We start from the raw sequence: 13,462 nt of genomic DNA, 5'->3' as shown, positions 1-13,462 counted from the left end.
CACCCAAACACACATGCACACAAATACAACACATGCTACACAGACACACATATGGACACACTCAAACATATACAGACATAATGCATACATATGAGCACACAAAGGCACAGGCATGTCTCTCCAGAATGGCTGCGGTGGCTTCTCCACCCCCAAAAGCTTCATGATTCCACCACCATCGTGTAGAGTTTCTGCTGGGAAAGGACGGTTTTCAGCCTGTCTTGGACACAGTGGGGTTTGGGCACTGAAATACGAACGGAGGTGGTGTGTGTCTTTTCTGATTAAGAAAATTAAGAGGTTAGTATGCCTGTCCTTCCTCATCCTTTGCCTGATTTAGCAAATCTGATATCAAATGTAAAGTGGAGCCATCGATGAAAGAACCTGAATCTCACCATCTCCATGGAGGAAAGACACCCGGCCACTGCAAGTGCCTCCATTAAACTGTGGCAAACCAAACCAAAACTACAATGAGGTACCAACTCACACCAGTCAGAATGGCCATCATTAAAAAGTCTAAAAATAATAAATGCTGGAGAGGGTGTCGAGAAAAGGGAACCCTCTTGCACTGTTGGTGGGAATGTAAGTTGATACAGCCACTATGGAGAACAGGATGGAGGTTCCTTAAAAAACTAAAAATAGAGCTACCATACGACCCAGCGATCCCACTCCTGGGCATATATCTGGAGAAAACCATAATCCAAAAAGATACACGCAGCCCAACGTTCACAGCAGCGTTATTCACAATGGCCAAGACATGGAAACAACCCAAAGGCCCATTGACAGATGAATGGATAAAGAAGATGTGACACATATATACAATGGACTATTACTCAGCCATGAAAAAGAATGAAATAATGCTATTTGCAGCAACATGGATGGACCTGGAGATGATCATACTGAGTGAAGTAAGTCAGACAGAGAAAGACAGATACCACATGATATCGCTTGTATATGGAGTCTAAAAAAATGATACAAAGGAACTTATTTATAAAACAGAAACAGACTCACAGACATAGAGAACAAACTTACGGTTACCAAAGGGGAAAGGAGGGCAGGGTACATTAGGAGTTTGGGATTAACAGATGCACAGGACCATATATAAAATAGATAAACAGCAAAGACCTAATGTATAGCACAGGGAACTGTACTCAATAAATAACCTACAATGGAAAAGAATCTGCAAAAGAATATATATACATATATGTAAAAAAATACATATTTATATGTGAAAACAAAATTGTGACATGTATAAATGAAAACAAAATTGTGACATAAGGTGTGCGGGCTGGAAGTTCCTCGATGGCCACAGGCTGAGAGGCTAAGCTGAAATTAAGGGGAGCAGGACCTCTCAGAGAAGGAGAGCTTTCAGTGAAGATCTGAACGCTGAAAAGAAGCCAGACCCTTGAACATCTAGCAGAAGAGTTTTCTTGGTAGATGATGACCAGGTCCAATGACGCTGAGCTACAAATCGGTTCAGACGGTGCACGGAACAGAAAGCAGCGCAGTGTGGCTAGAGCCGAGTGAGTACAGGGAACGGTGGGACCAGCCCATTGCAGGAGGGTAGGCACTGAGTGGGAGTGTCACTGTAAGAACTACAGTAAGAAGTGTGGGCTTTATCCTAAGAGCAGCAGGAAAACCGTGGAGATGGACGCAGTGGTGAGGCATGAGCGGGTGTTTACTCTGAAAACGTGTCCGACAACTGCTCTGTGGGGAGCTGATTGAAGCAGGGTAACCGACCAAGGCTGCAGAAAGACCTACTCAGGACTCCCCTGGTGGCGCAGTGGTTAAGAATCCGCCTGCCAATGCAGGAGACAGGGGTTCCAGCCCTGGTCCGGGAAGATCCCACAGGCCGCAGAGCCACTAAGCCCGTGCACCACAACTACTGAGCCTGCGCTCTAGAGCCCGCGCGCCCCAACGAGTGAGCCCGCGAGCCACAACTACTGAGCCTGCGCTCTAGAGCCCACGCGCTACAACTACTGAAGCCTGCACGGCTAGAGCCCGTGCTCCGCAACAAGAGAAGCCACCGCAATGAGAAGCCCGCGCACCGCAACGAAGGGTAGCGCCCGCTCATCGCGACTAGAGAAAAGCCCGCGCGCAGCAACAAAGACCCAACGCAGCCAAACATAAATAAATAAATTAAAAATAATAAAGTAAGAAATGTTTTTAAAAAAAGAAAAGAAAAAGACCTACTCAGAGCACCCCATCTGCCTCCTTAGAGACAGGAGAAAGGAGTTAGACCCAGGCTGGCAGCTGTGAGGTTGGAGATGAGCCACGAGACTCAGGTAGGATAAGCTCAACGGGCTCTGAGGATGGGTTCCAACGTGGGGCTTGGGGAAGGGGGTGTAAAAGAAAAAGGAAAAAATATCTTTCTTATTTTGATGCAGAATCTACTTTCTTGCAACTTTGACCTATCAATCCTGGGTTTTTTCCTCCCCTCTGGTTCGATACAGAACACCTGTATCCCCCATCACAAAAGAATAACCTCATAGCCAGCCCAGTGTTCTCTTTTCCGAGCATCCTTGAACACTTCCTGTAGGAGGAGGATGCACGGAAAATCCGACCTTTAGCTGTAACCCAAGGTCGAAAAGAGTACTCCAAACATCCATGCTATGGCAACCAGAGTCAACTGTCTGTAACTCATGAAATGATAATTACTCTACATTTCGATAAAGGATACATGCATTTGAATTATGCCATGGAGCTGTCTTGACATTTCAGTTATACCATTTCCTGCCTCACTGGTTTGAGGACGTGGTTTCACCCGACCTAAGATGAAACAATGGCGCAGAAAGTAAACTGTCCAGAGAGGTAAAGGCTGGGCAGCTAAGAGTCAGGCAGCCGCTCTCCTGTCCTTACCTCTGGATTTCGCGTCCCATTCCAGAAACCACCTCATCTCACAACCACAGGACCACGGATTCCCGTGCAGGTAAAGATTCTCCAGAAGCGGCATGTTCTGAAGCATGCCGGCGGGAAGGGTTCTAATCATGTTCTCGGCTAAGTAGAGGTGTCTCACGGTGGAGAGTCTGAAATAATCCAGAAACGTGAACGTGGAGAACGCGGCGGGGTGTAGCTGGTGAAGCATGTTTCCCTCTAAGTGGAGTAGCCTTAGGGATGTTAAGCCACTGAACGCTTGTGGGTGGATAAACTCGATCTTGTTGTGGTCCATGTGTAGCCTTATTAAGTTCCAGAGCCCCCGCAGGGTCTCTCCTGTGATCACTCGAAGCTTATTGTAGCTGAACTTGAAAACCTACAAAGACAGGGAGGACGGAAAATCCTGTTTAAGATTAAATAAAAAACCAGAAAACAAACCAACCCACAACCAGGAACAGAAACCAGAACAAAGGGCAGGAAAGTAATGACGTGAAGCTCGTTTCTTACGTTAAAAAAAAAAAAAGGCCACTTAAATCATTGTTAGGGAACACTCTACAGCTTCCCCTCTTCACGACTGGCCCCAGAGGCTGCTATTCGTGCTGTTCATAAATGCCCGGGTTTACCTGGAGAGAAATGAGGTCTCTCAAAGCCCCATCGGGGATGCTGGGAATGTCATTGCCGTGAATCATAAGTAGCTCCAACTTGGTCAGTCCCGCAAACGAGGTTTCCGACAAAGCCTGTATGCTATTAAACCTAGAAAATAAGTAACTGGAATGAGGAACAGTGAAGTTAAATCCCATCTGGGGAGGATTTCCCAGCCCACCCAGGCGCAACTTAGCAAAATGTTGATTCTAAGGTTGTACTGGTGCCATTCGCAAAGCATAATCCTCTCTCTCTGTGTCCTTGTCTATTTCTAAGGTTGCAAAGAAACCCACACATTTTTATCAGCCTTCGTTCAGTGAAGGCATGATCGCTGGGAATTCTGACTCGGAGTACACTTACGTGGCCACAGGCTATCTGGGGAGATACCTAAGATTTAGACCTTTAAACGCAGCTGGTCGAAAGGGCCCCTCATTGGAAACCATAACAAAGACATGTGGCCAGCGTGAATGGAAACCAAAAAACCCAAAAACCAAAACACAGCTTTGGAAGTGGCTTTGCATATAGTAAGACAGGGACGTTCTCTGAAATAAAGGACCAAATGAAACAGACACCCTTATTTCCCAAAGACAAGCTCCCATTTCTGACGGGTGATGGAAGTTATCTGTAAACGTTCTGGTGCGTTTCGGGTGTTGTTGTTGCACAGAGATTGGTAAAGACGCTTCCTCGGCCGGTCTGGAAATTCCTCACTGCTCCGTTGTTAGTGACACCAGGGAATCCCCAAAGTGAACCCCGGGAGAACCGATTATAAGATGAACAGAGAATCCTGTACCTTTGCTGTGTTGTAGGGCAGGAGCCTGGGGTCAGGGCTTCTGCGGAAATCCAACACATCTATCGTGACATGATTTCTGTATTTCCCCTTATCACCTCAACAAAAGGAAATGCATCTGTAGAGAAGGCTGGTAAAAGCTCAGAGCTAACTCGGCAGATGATAGCCAGGTCCAGTTCCCTCCTGAGACACATACGTGCCCCACACCTCGGTGATCACGGCCTCTAGGGAGGTGAGGTCCACCCCAGAGCTCAACATCCTGCAATGCACTGGCCAGCCCCCATGGCAAGGAACCGTGGTGTCCAAAACGGTAAGTGGGCCCCAAACGTCAAATGTGCTGAAGTGGAGAGTCCCTGCCTTAACCCAGGTTGCGATAGGATCGGGGGCTGATGTGCTGCCTCATTTGTTCATCATTATTTCGGACTCTACCGAGAAACCTGCCTGAGATGGTGAACACCCGAGGGGATGAATTTCAGCCTGGAAACTCGTTTCCATTCCTCGTTGCCTGAGGCTCGTCTGGAAACAGTTCGTGGGAGAATATTATCAGGGGGAGCAGGTGAGGCTGGCAGGGACCAGGTAAGCTCAGAATCGGGAGAATGTAGAGAGGAAAGGGCTTCCTTTGTTCCAAGTCCACCGGGAAGTCACTAGAGGGTTTTCAGGAAGGCTGTGGCATGGAGAAGTTCACGCTGTTAAAACAACAAAGCTCCACTCTGTGCAGAATGGGTCAGAGACAGACAAGAGGGGAATGAGGAGACCACGTGAATCCCGGGGAGGGACGCCGGTGCCCGCGGGCAGGGTGGCAGCCGTGGAGATAAACGTACGTGGGAAGTTTCCAGACGTGCTTAGAGGAAGAGGCCACAGGCATGGCTGAGGGATGGAATTGCAAATAAGAAAAAGCTTGCGGGGGAAACACTTGCAAGTTATATTTGCCATGGGACATTGGAGAGGCTTGTCAGACGCCACGGTGAGGGTGGGGCTCAGGAGGCACGTCAAGACCTGAGATGTGCACACGCAGGAAGCATTCCCGAACGGACGCACGAACTAAGGACCTGGGGGGAGGTGACACCACCTGCGAAGACCCCAGAGGTAAATGAGAGTAGGGAGGCCAGAGGGAAGAGGCAGGTCTTGACTCGGAGGCAGCGGTGGGGCAATTCAAAGGCTCCATCTCTCAGATGGGTCAGAGAGAGTCTGACGTCCCGCAGCACATTTTCGTTCAAGGCTGTGCTATTCCTCCCCTGGAATTTTTTTGTCTCCCCAGAGCCTCACTTCCAACTTGACGTCCAGCTACAGCGGTGGATGCCACGGCGGGGAGGACATAAAGGGGAGGAAGATGTTCGGGTGCAGAGGATCACCCTGGTTTGGATTCCCTCCCCACCTGAGTAAATCCCCTAAGTCCTGGATGGGGGGCATGTCAGCTCAGGAGTCCTCCTTCCTGCATCACCTTCCTGGTGCTTCCTTTTAAGAGAGTGACAGATGCAGGAGCTGCTGGTGTCAAGGTTACGAATGCGGGGGGGGGGGGGGGGGGCGGTTTCCAGCGAGTTGCCTTCTGTTATTTTTTTCAATGGCACAGTGCAAATATGGCTGGCCCCCGGGAGGGGCTGGGGGGCGGGGGGGGGGGGGGGGGAGACATTTCCGGGACAGACAAAAGACAAGGGGATCACCTGAACAGCGAGTGCAGGAAGCATGGTATTCTCTCGGCACACCCAAGGGACGTGGGTGAATTCTCTCTGCGTCTGTCTAAAAGCCAGCAGAGAGACGGGGAAACTCACGTGGCAGTCAGGAAAGTAATTTGACCGGCAGACTGAAACGACCTGGTGTACAGTCCCATCCTCTAACTGGTCAGCTACCCATCCGTCTCTCCAAAGCATCCTGCCCATATGTTGACGGGCAATAACTGACTACATAACCAGCTAAATGGAATAATTTTTATATATCGGAAACACAGGACCGTTTTGCAATTTATACACATATCAAATCATTATGTTCTACACCCGAAACTCATATAATGGTGTCAATGATATCGCAATAAAAAAGAAAGAAAAACAAATATATGTAAAATTGCTTCACGGATACCCGTTAGGATCCCAAAGCAAAATTTAAAATGAAAAAGAGCTAACGGGCATTGGAGAAATTTCAGAAAGATGTCATCAAAACTCATATTTTAATCAAAGGGGGAAAAATCTTTAAAGGTCTATAAATCAGACATTTAACTGAATGATATTTTCTTACTCAGAAATATTTGGAAAGTAATTTCTGAAAAAGCTTTGGGGCTGTCCAAACAGGAAACAGCAGATCTTTCTTTCAGTGCTGAGTGAGAACCCTAAAAACATCTGTGTGGGAATGAAAAATTTTCATTACTGCTCTGCCAATAATCCCTCATTCCTTGAGAGTTTTAAGCCCTTTCCAGACCGCTAATAGACAACTCAGACCCTGAGTTCTATCTGTATTAGACGTTGCTATTGTTTTTTGTTTTGTTTTGTTTTTTTCCCAACAAAAGGCACAATGCCAGCCTCGTTATCTGCTTTGAGACTGGTTTCCAGAAATAGTGCTGTGATACTATAAGAGTGATTTTTAAAATGTGGCACATTGAATAATGTTACAAATCAAGCCAGATGGAAGTAATATATGTGGGTGCAGTGAAGCTATTCCTTTTTTTTCCCCCCTTTATCTTTAATATCACACAAAACCATCTCAAGATCTTATTGGAGACGGTAGGAAAAAGAATAATTTTGATGTCTGTCTTTCATTCTAGTGGCAAAGCCTTTAGGACACTGTAATTCACTGTCTTCACTATTAATTGTTTAAATTGAAACCACCAAGAACTATGTTCTCATTGACACGTGACATAGGTTCCACGCTTACAAAACACGTCATTTTAAAGATGGGCAGAAGAAAACCCTCCTGGAAACTGAATGAGATGCAAACAGCTCCACACAAAAAAAATAGTTTATAGGTCTTGCAAGTCTCAAGCTATCACACAGCTAACTTTTGGGGGAGGATGCATGTGGTTTCTTCCCCAACCTCCCAGCCAACCTGACAGCCCAGACCCTCGACACACAACAGGTGAGGCATTCGGGGCTCCTACACAGGAAGCACAGCAGAAAACAGTCCCCCTGCACCTTCAATCCCACACAGTCCAGGGGGCCCCCCGAAGGCCTAACAGTAGCCCCGATTCTGTGCCCTGACAAGGGGTCAGCCTTGAGGGATTAGGTAGTTAACCCAGCAAGAGAGACACTGTGCTGAAAATGGCTCATGAAAGGTGCGATCCCTAGACAGAGCTCTTTTGCACCCCAGGAGGTGTAAGAAAGAAGAGAAATCATGGATAAGCTCTATTTTCCTTTCTACAAACTAGCACAGCCCATCCTAGCCTGACTCAAAGCAGCCCCAGTTCCTCTTCTGAATGAATTGTAAAATTGTGAAAAGGAAACTGGTTTTAAAATTGTAAAATGATTTAAAGATGGTAACAAGGAAACTGTTACTATTCTCTCTGCTGGCAAAGCCAAGCTGTTTTCCCCACGGAACCATCATCACCGTGGTTAGATTTTTCAGAGCGTCAAATCTTAAAGTTTGCCAAACTTTTTTGGAGGAGGCTATTTAATGGTCTATTGCTATGGATTCACAAAGTGTTTTTTCTTATTGTCTTAACTTCCCGTTCTTTTATTCTACTACTGGACTCCATAATCAATAAATGCAAGAATGGTTGAATCTCTGTACTCAGATATGTCTGGGCAGGTTTACAATTTTTTGTTCGTCGACTCGGGTTAGGCCATTTCATCTTATTAAAATGTTCCCACAGTGGCTATTCATCAAACCCTAAACCATTCTGTTTTTATGGGCGGTAGAAAGTAGCTAATATGTTTTGTTGAAAAAGTCCAAATGACAGTTTGCTACCGAAGTTGTACATTGTTTAATATGAAAATTGTATGTGAGCACCTCTAATTCATAGCAATGTACACTCATGTACAGAAAGCACATATGGCTATAAAAGGAAACTAAAAATACAAAAATTCTACCTTGAAATGCTGCATTAAAATATCTGTTCAAAAGATATTAATATTTTAAATAGGCAAAATCTGGGAGAACTCTTATTTCCTCAATGTCACAACTGCGTCATGCAGATAACCTACAAAATGTCACAGATGTCTCACTTATTCTTTTTATTACTCTGTAATAGTTCCGGAAGTCTATTTAGAATGCTATTAGTATACTGATGTGTGTGTCATGTGCTTTCATATCTGCAATATATTAAAGAACTGTTATCAACGGAGACTTATCAAGGAACTGAAGCTGTCCGAGACGGTTCGTTATTAAGCCTTGTGATAGAAGCTTCCGGTGATGGATCAATTCAGATAACAGCCCCCAAAGGACCACATTTAGTAGAGTTACAAATGCCCCCTCGATTCAGCCCATATAGGAGCACATAACGCAAGACACAGTGACACATAAAGGAATATATATTCGCAGTTACGTAAACGCACACACACATAACGAAAAACCAAATCAACACGCATGCAAGGAGGCTGAGATGGCTCAGAAAGAAAGTGGTACAAACCCCAGATTGATTCTTTCCACATGTTTAGAAATCCCAGCGGGCACGGAAGCCAAGGAGCGAAACGTGCAGTGGACCTCGCTGGGAACATAGCAGGCGCAAGGATACGGACAGGCCAGCGCGGCGCGCGGGTGTCCCCAGAGCAGGATCAGCACCACGGAGAGTGCTCGCCACTGCGCCCGCGTTGGCATCTTGTCGGGGTGGGTCATCCCAGGACACCTGTCGTGGAACCACAAAACCAGATGTCAGGTAGCGCTTCCGTATTTCCAGCAGATTTTACTTGAATTGTGCACCACGGGGTTAGTAAGCTTCGCAAGACATCATACAGTATATTTTAGTGACACAAAACATGTGCATCAAGAAACAACAAAATTTATTTTTTTTAATCTTTCGCCATTCACTTTAATGGTCACTATAGAATATAACCTTCCCTCCTGACTTTGAGATGACTTGGAAATCTCACGATGCTGTGTAGGAGGGTACGGAATACACATGCCCACATACACGCCCATAAATGTACTTACATACATATGTGCGTGTATAAATGTATACATACACAGACATATTATTTGTGTAAATGTGTACATATATTTGTGCTTATAGATACAGGGAGAGGAGAGATACATTCATGTTTCTACAATAAAGTAAATAATAAAAGTAAATGTTATGTGTCCGCCTCCAACGTTATTGCCGAGCCGTTGCTTACTGTAAGTATCTGAATAAAAAGCTTCTCAGGAAGGCCGTTATTATCAGAAGGGTTTCCTTCTTCTAATGACATTCCTTAAAGTTTTAATTATATCTTCTTCAAGTGCTTACAGAGGCTTCACTAAAGCGAAATATGTTCCATTATATGTGGTTTTGTTTATGATCCTTAATTGTTTTTTCCTTGGAAGAGCCAAAATGTTGAGATGGTGCAGCAATCATAGTTTACCGGAGAGGAAATTTGGGGCAAACCTCTGAAAAATCTGCCACTAGAGAAAGAGGAAAGGAATTATTTCCTGATGAAGAATCTTGAGGCAAACAAAAAAGATCAGTAAGACAAAAGAAAGAAAAAAGGAAAGAAGGAGAAAGAGAGAAGGAAGGAAGGAAGGGAGGGAGGGAAGGAAGGAAAGAAACGGTCAGATAAATGTTAGGTTGTGGGCTTCCCTGGTGGCGCAGCGGTTGGGGGTCCGCCTGCCGATGCAGGGGACACGAGTTCGTGTCCGGGTCCGCGAGGATCCCACGTGCCCCGGAGCGGCTGGGCCCGTGAGCCGTGACCGCTGAGCCTGCGCGTCCGGAGCCTGTGCTCCGCAACGGGAGAGGCCACAGCAGTGAGAGGCCCGCGTACCGCAAAAAAGAAAGAAAAAAAATTAGGTTGCATCAGCTACCTCATTTAGAATGTCCGTGATTATTTTTTTCATGCACCGGTCATGCCTTCCTTCATGGACTCATATTTCTGTCAACTCTTGCATGAAGTTCATTTGCAAATAAGTAACACACACGGAGAGTAAAGCGCACAGAAGGGAAACGCGCCTGTCGGTTCGTCCCTGCTCTGGGCAAGCCCTCACTTCTGATCATAAACTCTCCGTCCGCTGACACGCGGTAGGGACACCCCGAGGCCGCAGCTCTCGCATCCGTTACAGGACCTCCAATGAGATGCCCTCTAAAATCCGGACGCGTCTCGCCTTTCAGCTGCCCCTCCAGAGCTGACGGTGCAGGCGGCCGCGCAACAGGCAAGCGCAGCTGCCTCCGCTGCGCCCTGGAACGAACGGGCTCCTGCGGCTTTGCGGAGAGCAGCCGGCTGGCTCTGCTTAGCCCAGGCCTCCCCCGCTCCCGCCTGAGTGCTTGACCTCCGCCCTGGCTTTCTGCCAACGGCCTCTCGATGCCCCCTCCCCAGCCGCGCCCCGCACCCTGCCTTCCACCCGGCTCCCCCCGGACGACCGCAGGAACGCTCCCCAGGGAACCCTCGTCCCGAGGTCTCGAGGGAAAGCGCCCTGAGCCTGCGGGACCTCCCGGCACGCCCGGAGAACCCCGGGAGGCTGGCCTCGGGACACCAGGCGGCAGACAACCTGGAGGGGCCGGGCGCGCGGCCCTGCGCCCCTGGCCGGCTTCCAGCGCCCGCGCTCACGCGCCGGGCAGGCGGCGCGGTGAACGCCGAGCTTTCCCCGAGCGCGGCTCGGGTGGCCCCGCGGGTCTCTGAGGCCTGGCACCCGGGCAGCGAAGGACGTTTCTCCCAGACGGTGACTTCCCCAGCTCCCGCGCGGCTCAGGCCCCGGCTGAGGGGGGCTTCGCGTCTCCCCCTTTCCAGGGGAAGACGAGGGGGGAGGAGGACGAGAGCCTCAGCCCCCGGAGCGAGGCGGCCCTGCAGCGGCGCTGCCCCCCGCCAACGCAGGAGCGCAATCGCTTACGCTGGGGGATCCCCTTGGTGGCTCCCTGGAAACCAGGGAGGGACGAGTGAGAGGTCGCGAGGGGGGGGGGGAGGAGAGAAGAAAGGCTCGGGGGTTCCTTAGACCTACTCAGCGCATCTTCCCGGAGGATTCCGTCAGCCTCCCGCCTGGACGGAAGCCGGGCCCTCGGGCCCTCCACTGCAGTGCCAGGAAACAGTTCAACACGTCTGCCTGCCCTCGCGCCCCGCGACACAGGTCCGTCCCGCACTCTCGTCACCCACCCTGGCAGACAGAGCCGGCTCCCCGCCGCGCGCCCCGGCCGCCCTCGGCCCTCACCTGTCCTTCGGAAGCCGCGGCACACGGGAGCGCTGCGCGCGGAGCATCCGCGGGGCCGGCGCGCGCGCGTCACCGCCGGGGGCCCGCCGGGGCCATGCCCTTCCCGGGGCCGGGGGCGAGGCGGCGCGGCTTCCCAGCGCGGCGCGGCGAGCCGGCGCTCTTTTATGCGCGTCGCCCAGAGACTTCCCCGAGTGCACGCCTCGGCCCACCCCCGCCCTGCCCCACCCCGGGGACACGGGGCGCGGGCCCCGGCGCAGGGCCCCTGGCCGCGCCGCTCTGCGCTCAGCCCTCCTCTCGGCTCTTCATGGTGCCGCGTCCCGAGTGGGCACGCCTCGTCCACGCCGCCGGGAGGAACGGCAGGGGGCAAGCGCACACGGCTTTGGGAAGGAGGGATGCGGGTCCGAGACGAACTCCGGGGACCCGCGGGAGGGGCAGAGGCCCGGAGCGCGGTGCGAGCTGCAGCCCGAAGTCCGCACCCGGAGTGCCCTTCCCAGCAGAGTTGGAGAGGATCTCTTTCTTTCCGCGGAGGAGGGAACAGGGTTTGCACTCCTCCGGGCGGGCCGGAGTGTTCTCTGGCCGCGCCTCCGAACCCGGGGGCTGGCAAGAGCCGGCTGCGCCCGCCGGCACCCCCACCCCGAGGGGCAGGCGCGGCTGCCACGTGAGCCCCGCGGCCACGCCCTCCCGCCTCTGCTGTGGCTCCTGGCCGCCAGCCTCCCTCCCCCTGCCGGAATCCTCCTGCCAAAAAGGTGGAATGCTCCCGTCCCGTTTGGAGAGCCCGAGGGGGGCTGGGCCGGTGCCGGCATTCTGGGGAGCCCGGTGGTACTTGGCTGGGGCAAGTGAGAACCGCCTGTGGACAGGGCGAAATAACAGAGGTTGGAGAGGACCCTGCGTCCCCAACGCAGAAGGGGAAGGGAGAGAAGGAGGTATCCTGGTTCCCAGGAGGAATCAGATCTGGGGAAGGGGACCAAGGGGTCAGGTGAGGACTTTCATCAGCAGAGCCCCCCTGGGCAGAGCTAGGAAGAGCACCCACTGTGAAGAGAAAGAAACGGGGGTGTCCCAGGGCCGGCATCCAGGAGGGGAACATGCCAGGTGTCCTGAGTGAGCCTGCTGCGTGCCTGGTACCTGTCCAAGAGCTGCTAGGAGGTGTCCAGAAATGAACCTTAAGATGAGCTGCTTCTGATGCACCCAGTGTGCACTGGCTTAGTTTCTCCTGAAAAGCGTGTAGGAGGGACTTCCCTGGTGGCACCGTGGATAAGACTCTGTGGTCCCAGTGCAAGGGGCCTGGGTTGGATTCCACATGCGTGCGGCAACTAAGACCCACTGCAACCGAAAACAACAACAAAAAAGTGTCTAGGAATTCCTCACTGCCCCTTGCCCAAGGTGGCAGGCATCCACCAGGTAGATCAGGGGCCAGTTCATAAGTGGGTCCATTCACTGCGTCCATAGCAATAATGTGTGTTGACATATTTCCAGGGACTGGTTTTAGGGATCCTCTTTCTTGAAATGCCCCAAACCCTTTAATTACATTTATTAAAAACGTGTCCCCAGAACATCTCCTTAGCTTTCTTTCGTGGCTTTGCCATCCACCTACTCAGCTAAACTGGAAACCCAAGTCACGGTCCCCATGTGCCCCTCCTCTAGGACCTTGGAGTCAACTGGTGGCCAAGTCTAGTGGATTGTGGCACCTGAGAACTGTCGAGCCCAACGGCCTTGCCCGCTCGGTACTGTAGTCTGGCGGTCAGGTCTTAGCTTCTGCCTGCCTCTTCCTTCATCAATTGTTTTTTGTCCCACCACCAGCGGGTCACCGGAACCTGGAGGGCTGCCCCACGCTCCAAACAAGTTCTGAAGTTGTCCACGGTGATACATGACGTGGCAGGGTCTTGCCAGCCTGTCCAGGGACCTCATATCTGCTGA

General features: G+C 50.7%; 1 protein-coding gene across 1 annotated transcript in view; it reads right to left on the bottom strand.

Annotated features, from left to right (window-relative positions):
* Positions 1-11,595, bottom strand: part of MXRA5 (matrix remodeling associated 5) — a 27,605-nt gene extending 16,010 nt beyond the window's left edge. Inside the window, exons 1-5 of the mRNA XM_007460484.1 lie at positions 11,549-11,595; positions 10,423-10,584; positions 8,850-9,065; positions 3,492-3,621; positions 2,854-3,244 (exon numbers count right to left, since the gene is read on the bottom strand). Coding sequence (XP_007460546.1) covers positions 2,854-3,244; positions 3,492-3,621; positions 8,850-9,065; positions 10,423-10,584; positions 11,549-11,595 — 946 coding nt within the window. The remainder of the gene's footprint in view (positions 1-2,853; positions 3,245-3,491; positions 3,622-8,849; positions 9,066-10,422; positions 10,585-11,548) is intronic.
* Between the last annotated feature and the right edge of the window lie 1,867 nt (positions 11,596-13,462).

Source organism: Lipotes vexillifer, unplaced genomic scaffold (genome assembly GCF_000442215.2).
Source record: "Lipotes vexillifer unplaced genomic scaffold, Lipotes_vexillifer_v1.1 scaffold512, whole genome shotgun sequence".
Classification (NCBI taxonomy): Eukaryota; Metazoa; Chordata; class Mammalia; order Artiodactyla; family Lipotidae; genus Lipotes; species Lipotes vexillifer.
This window is presented reverse-complemented; position numbering and strand designations above follow the sequence as displayed.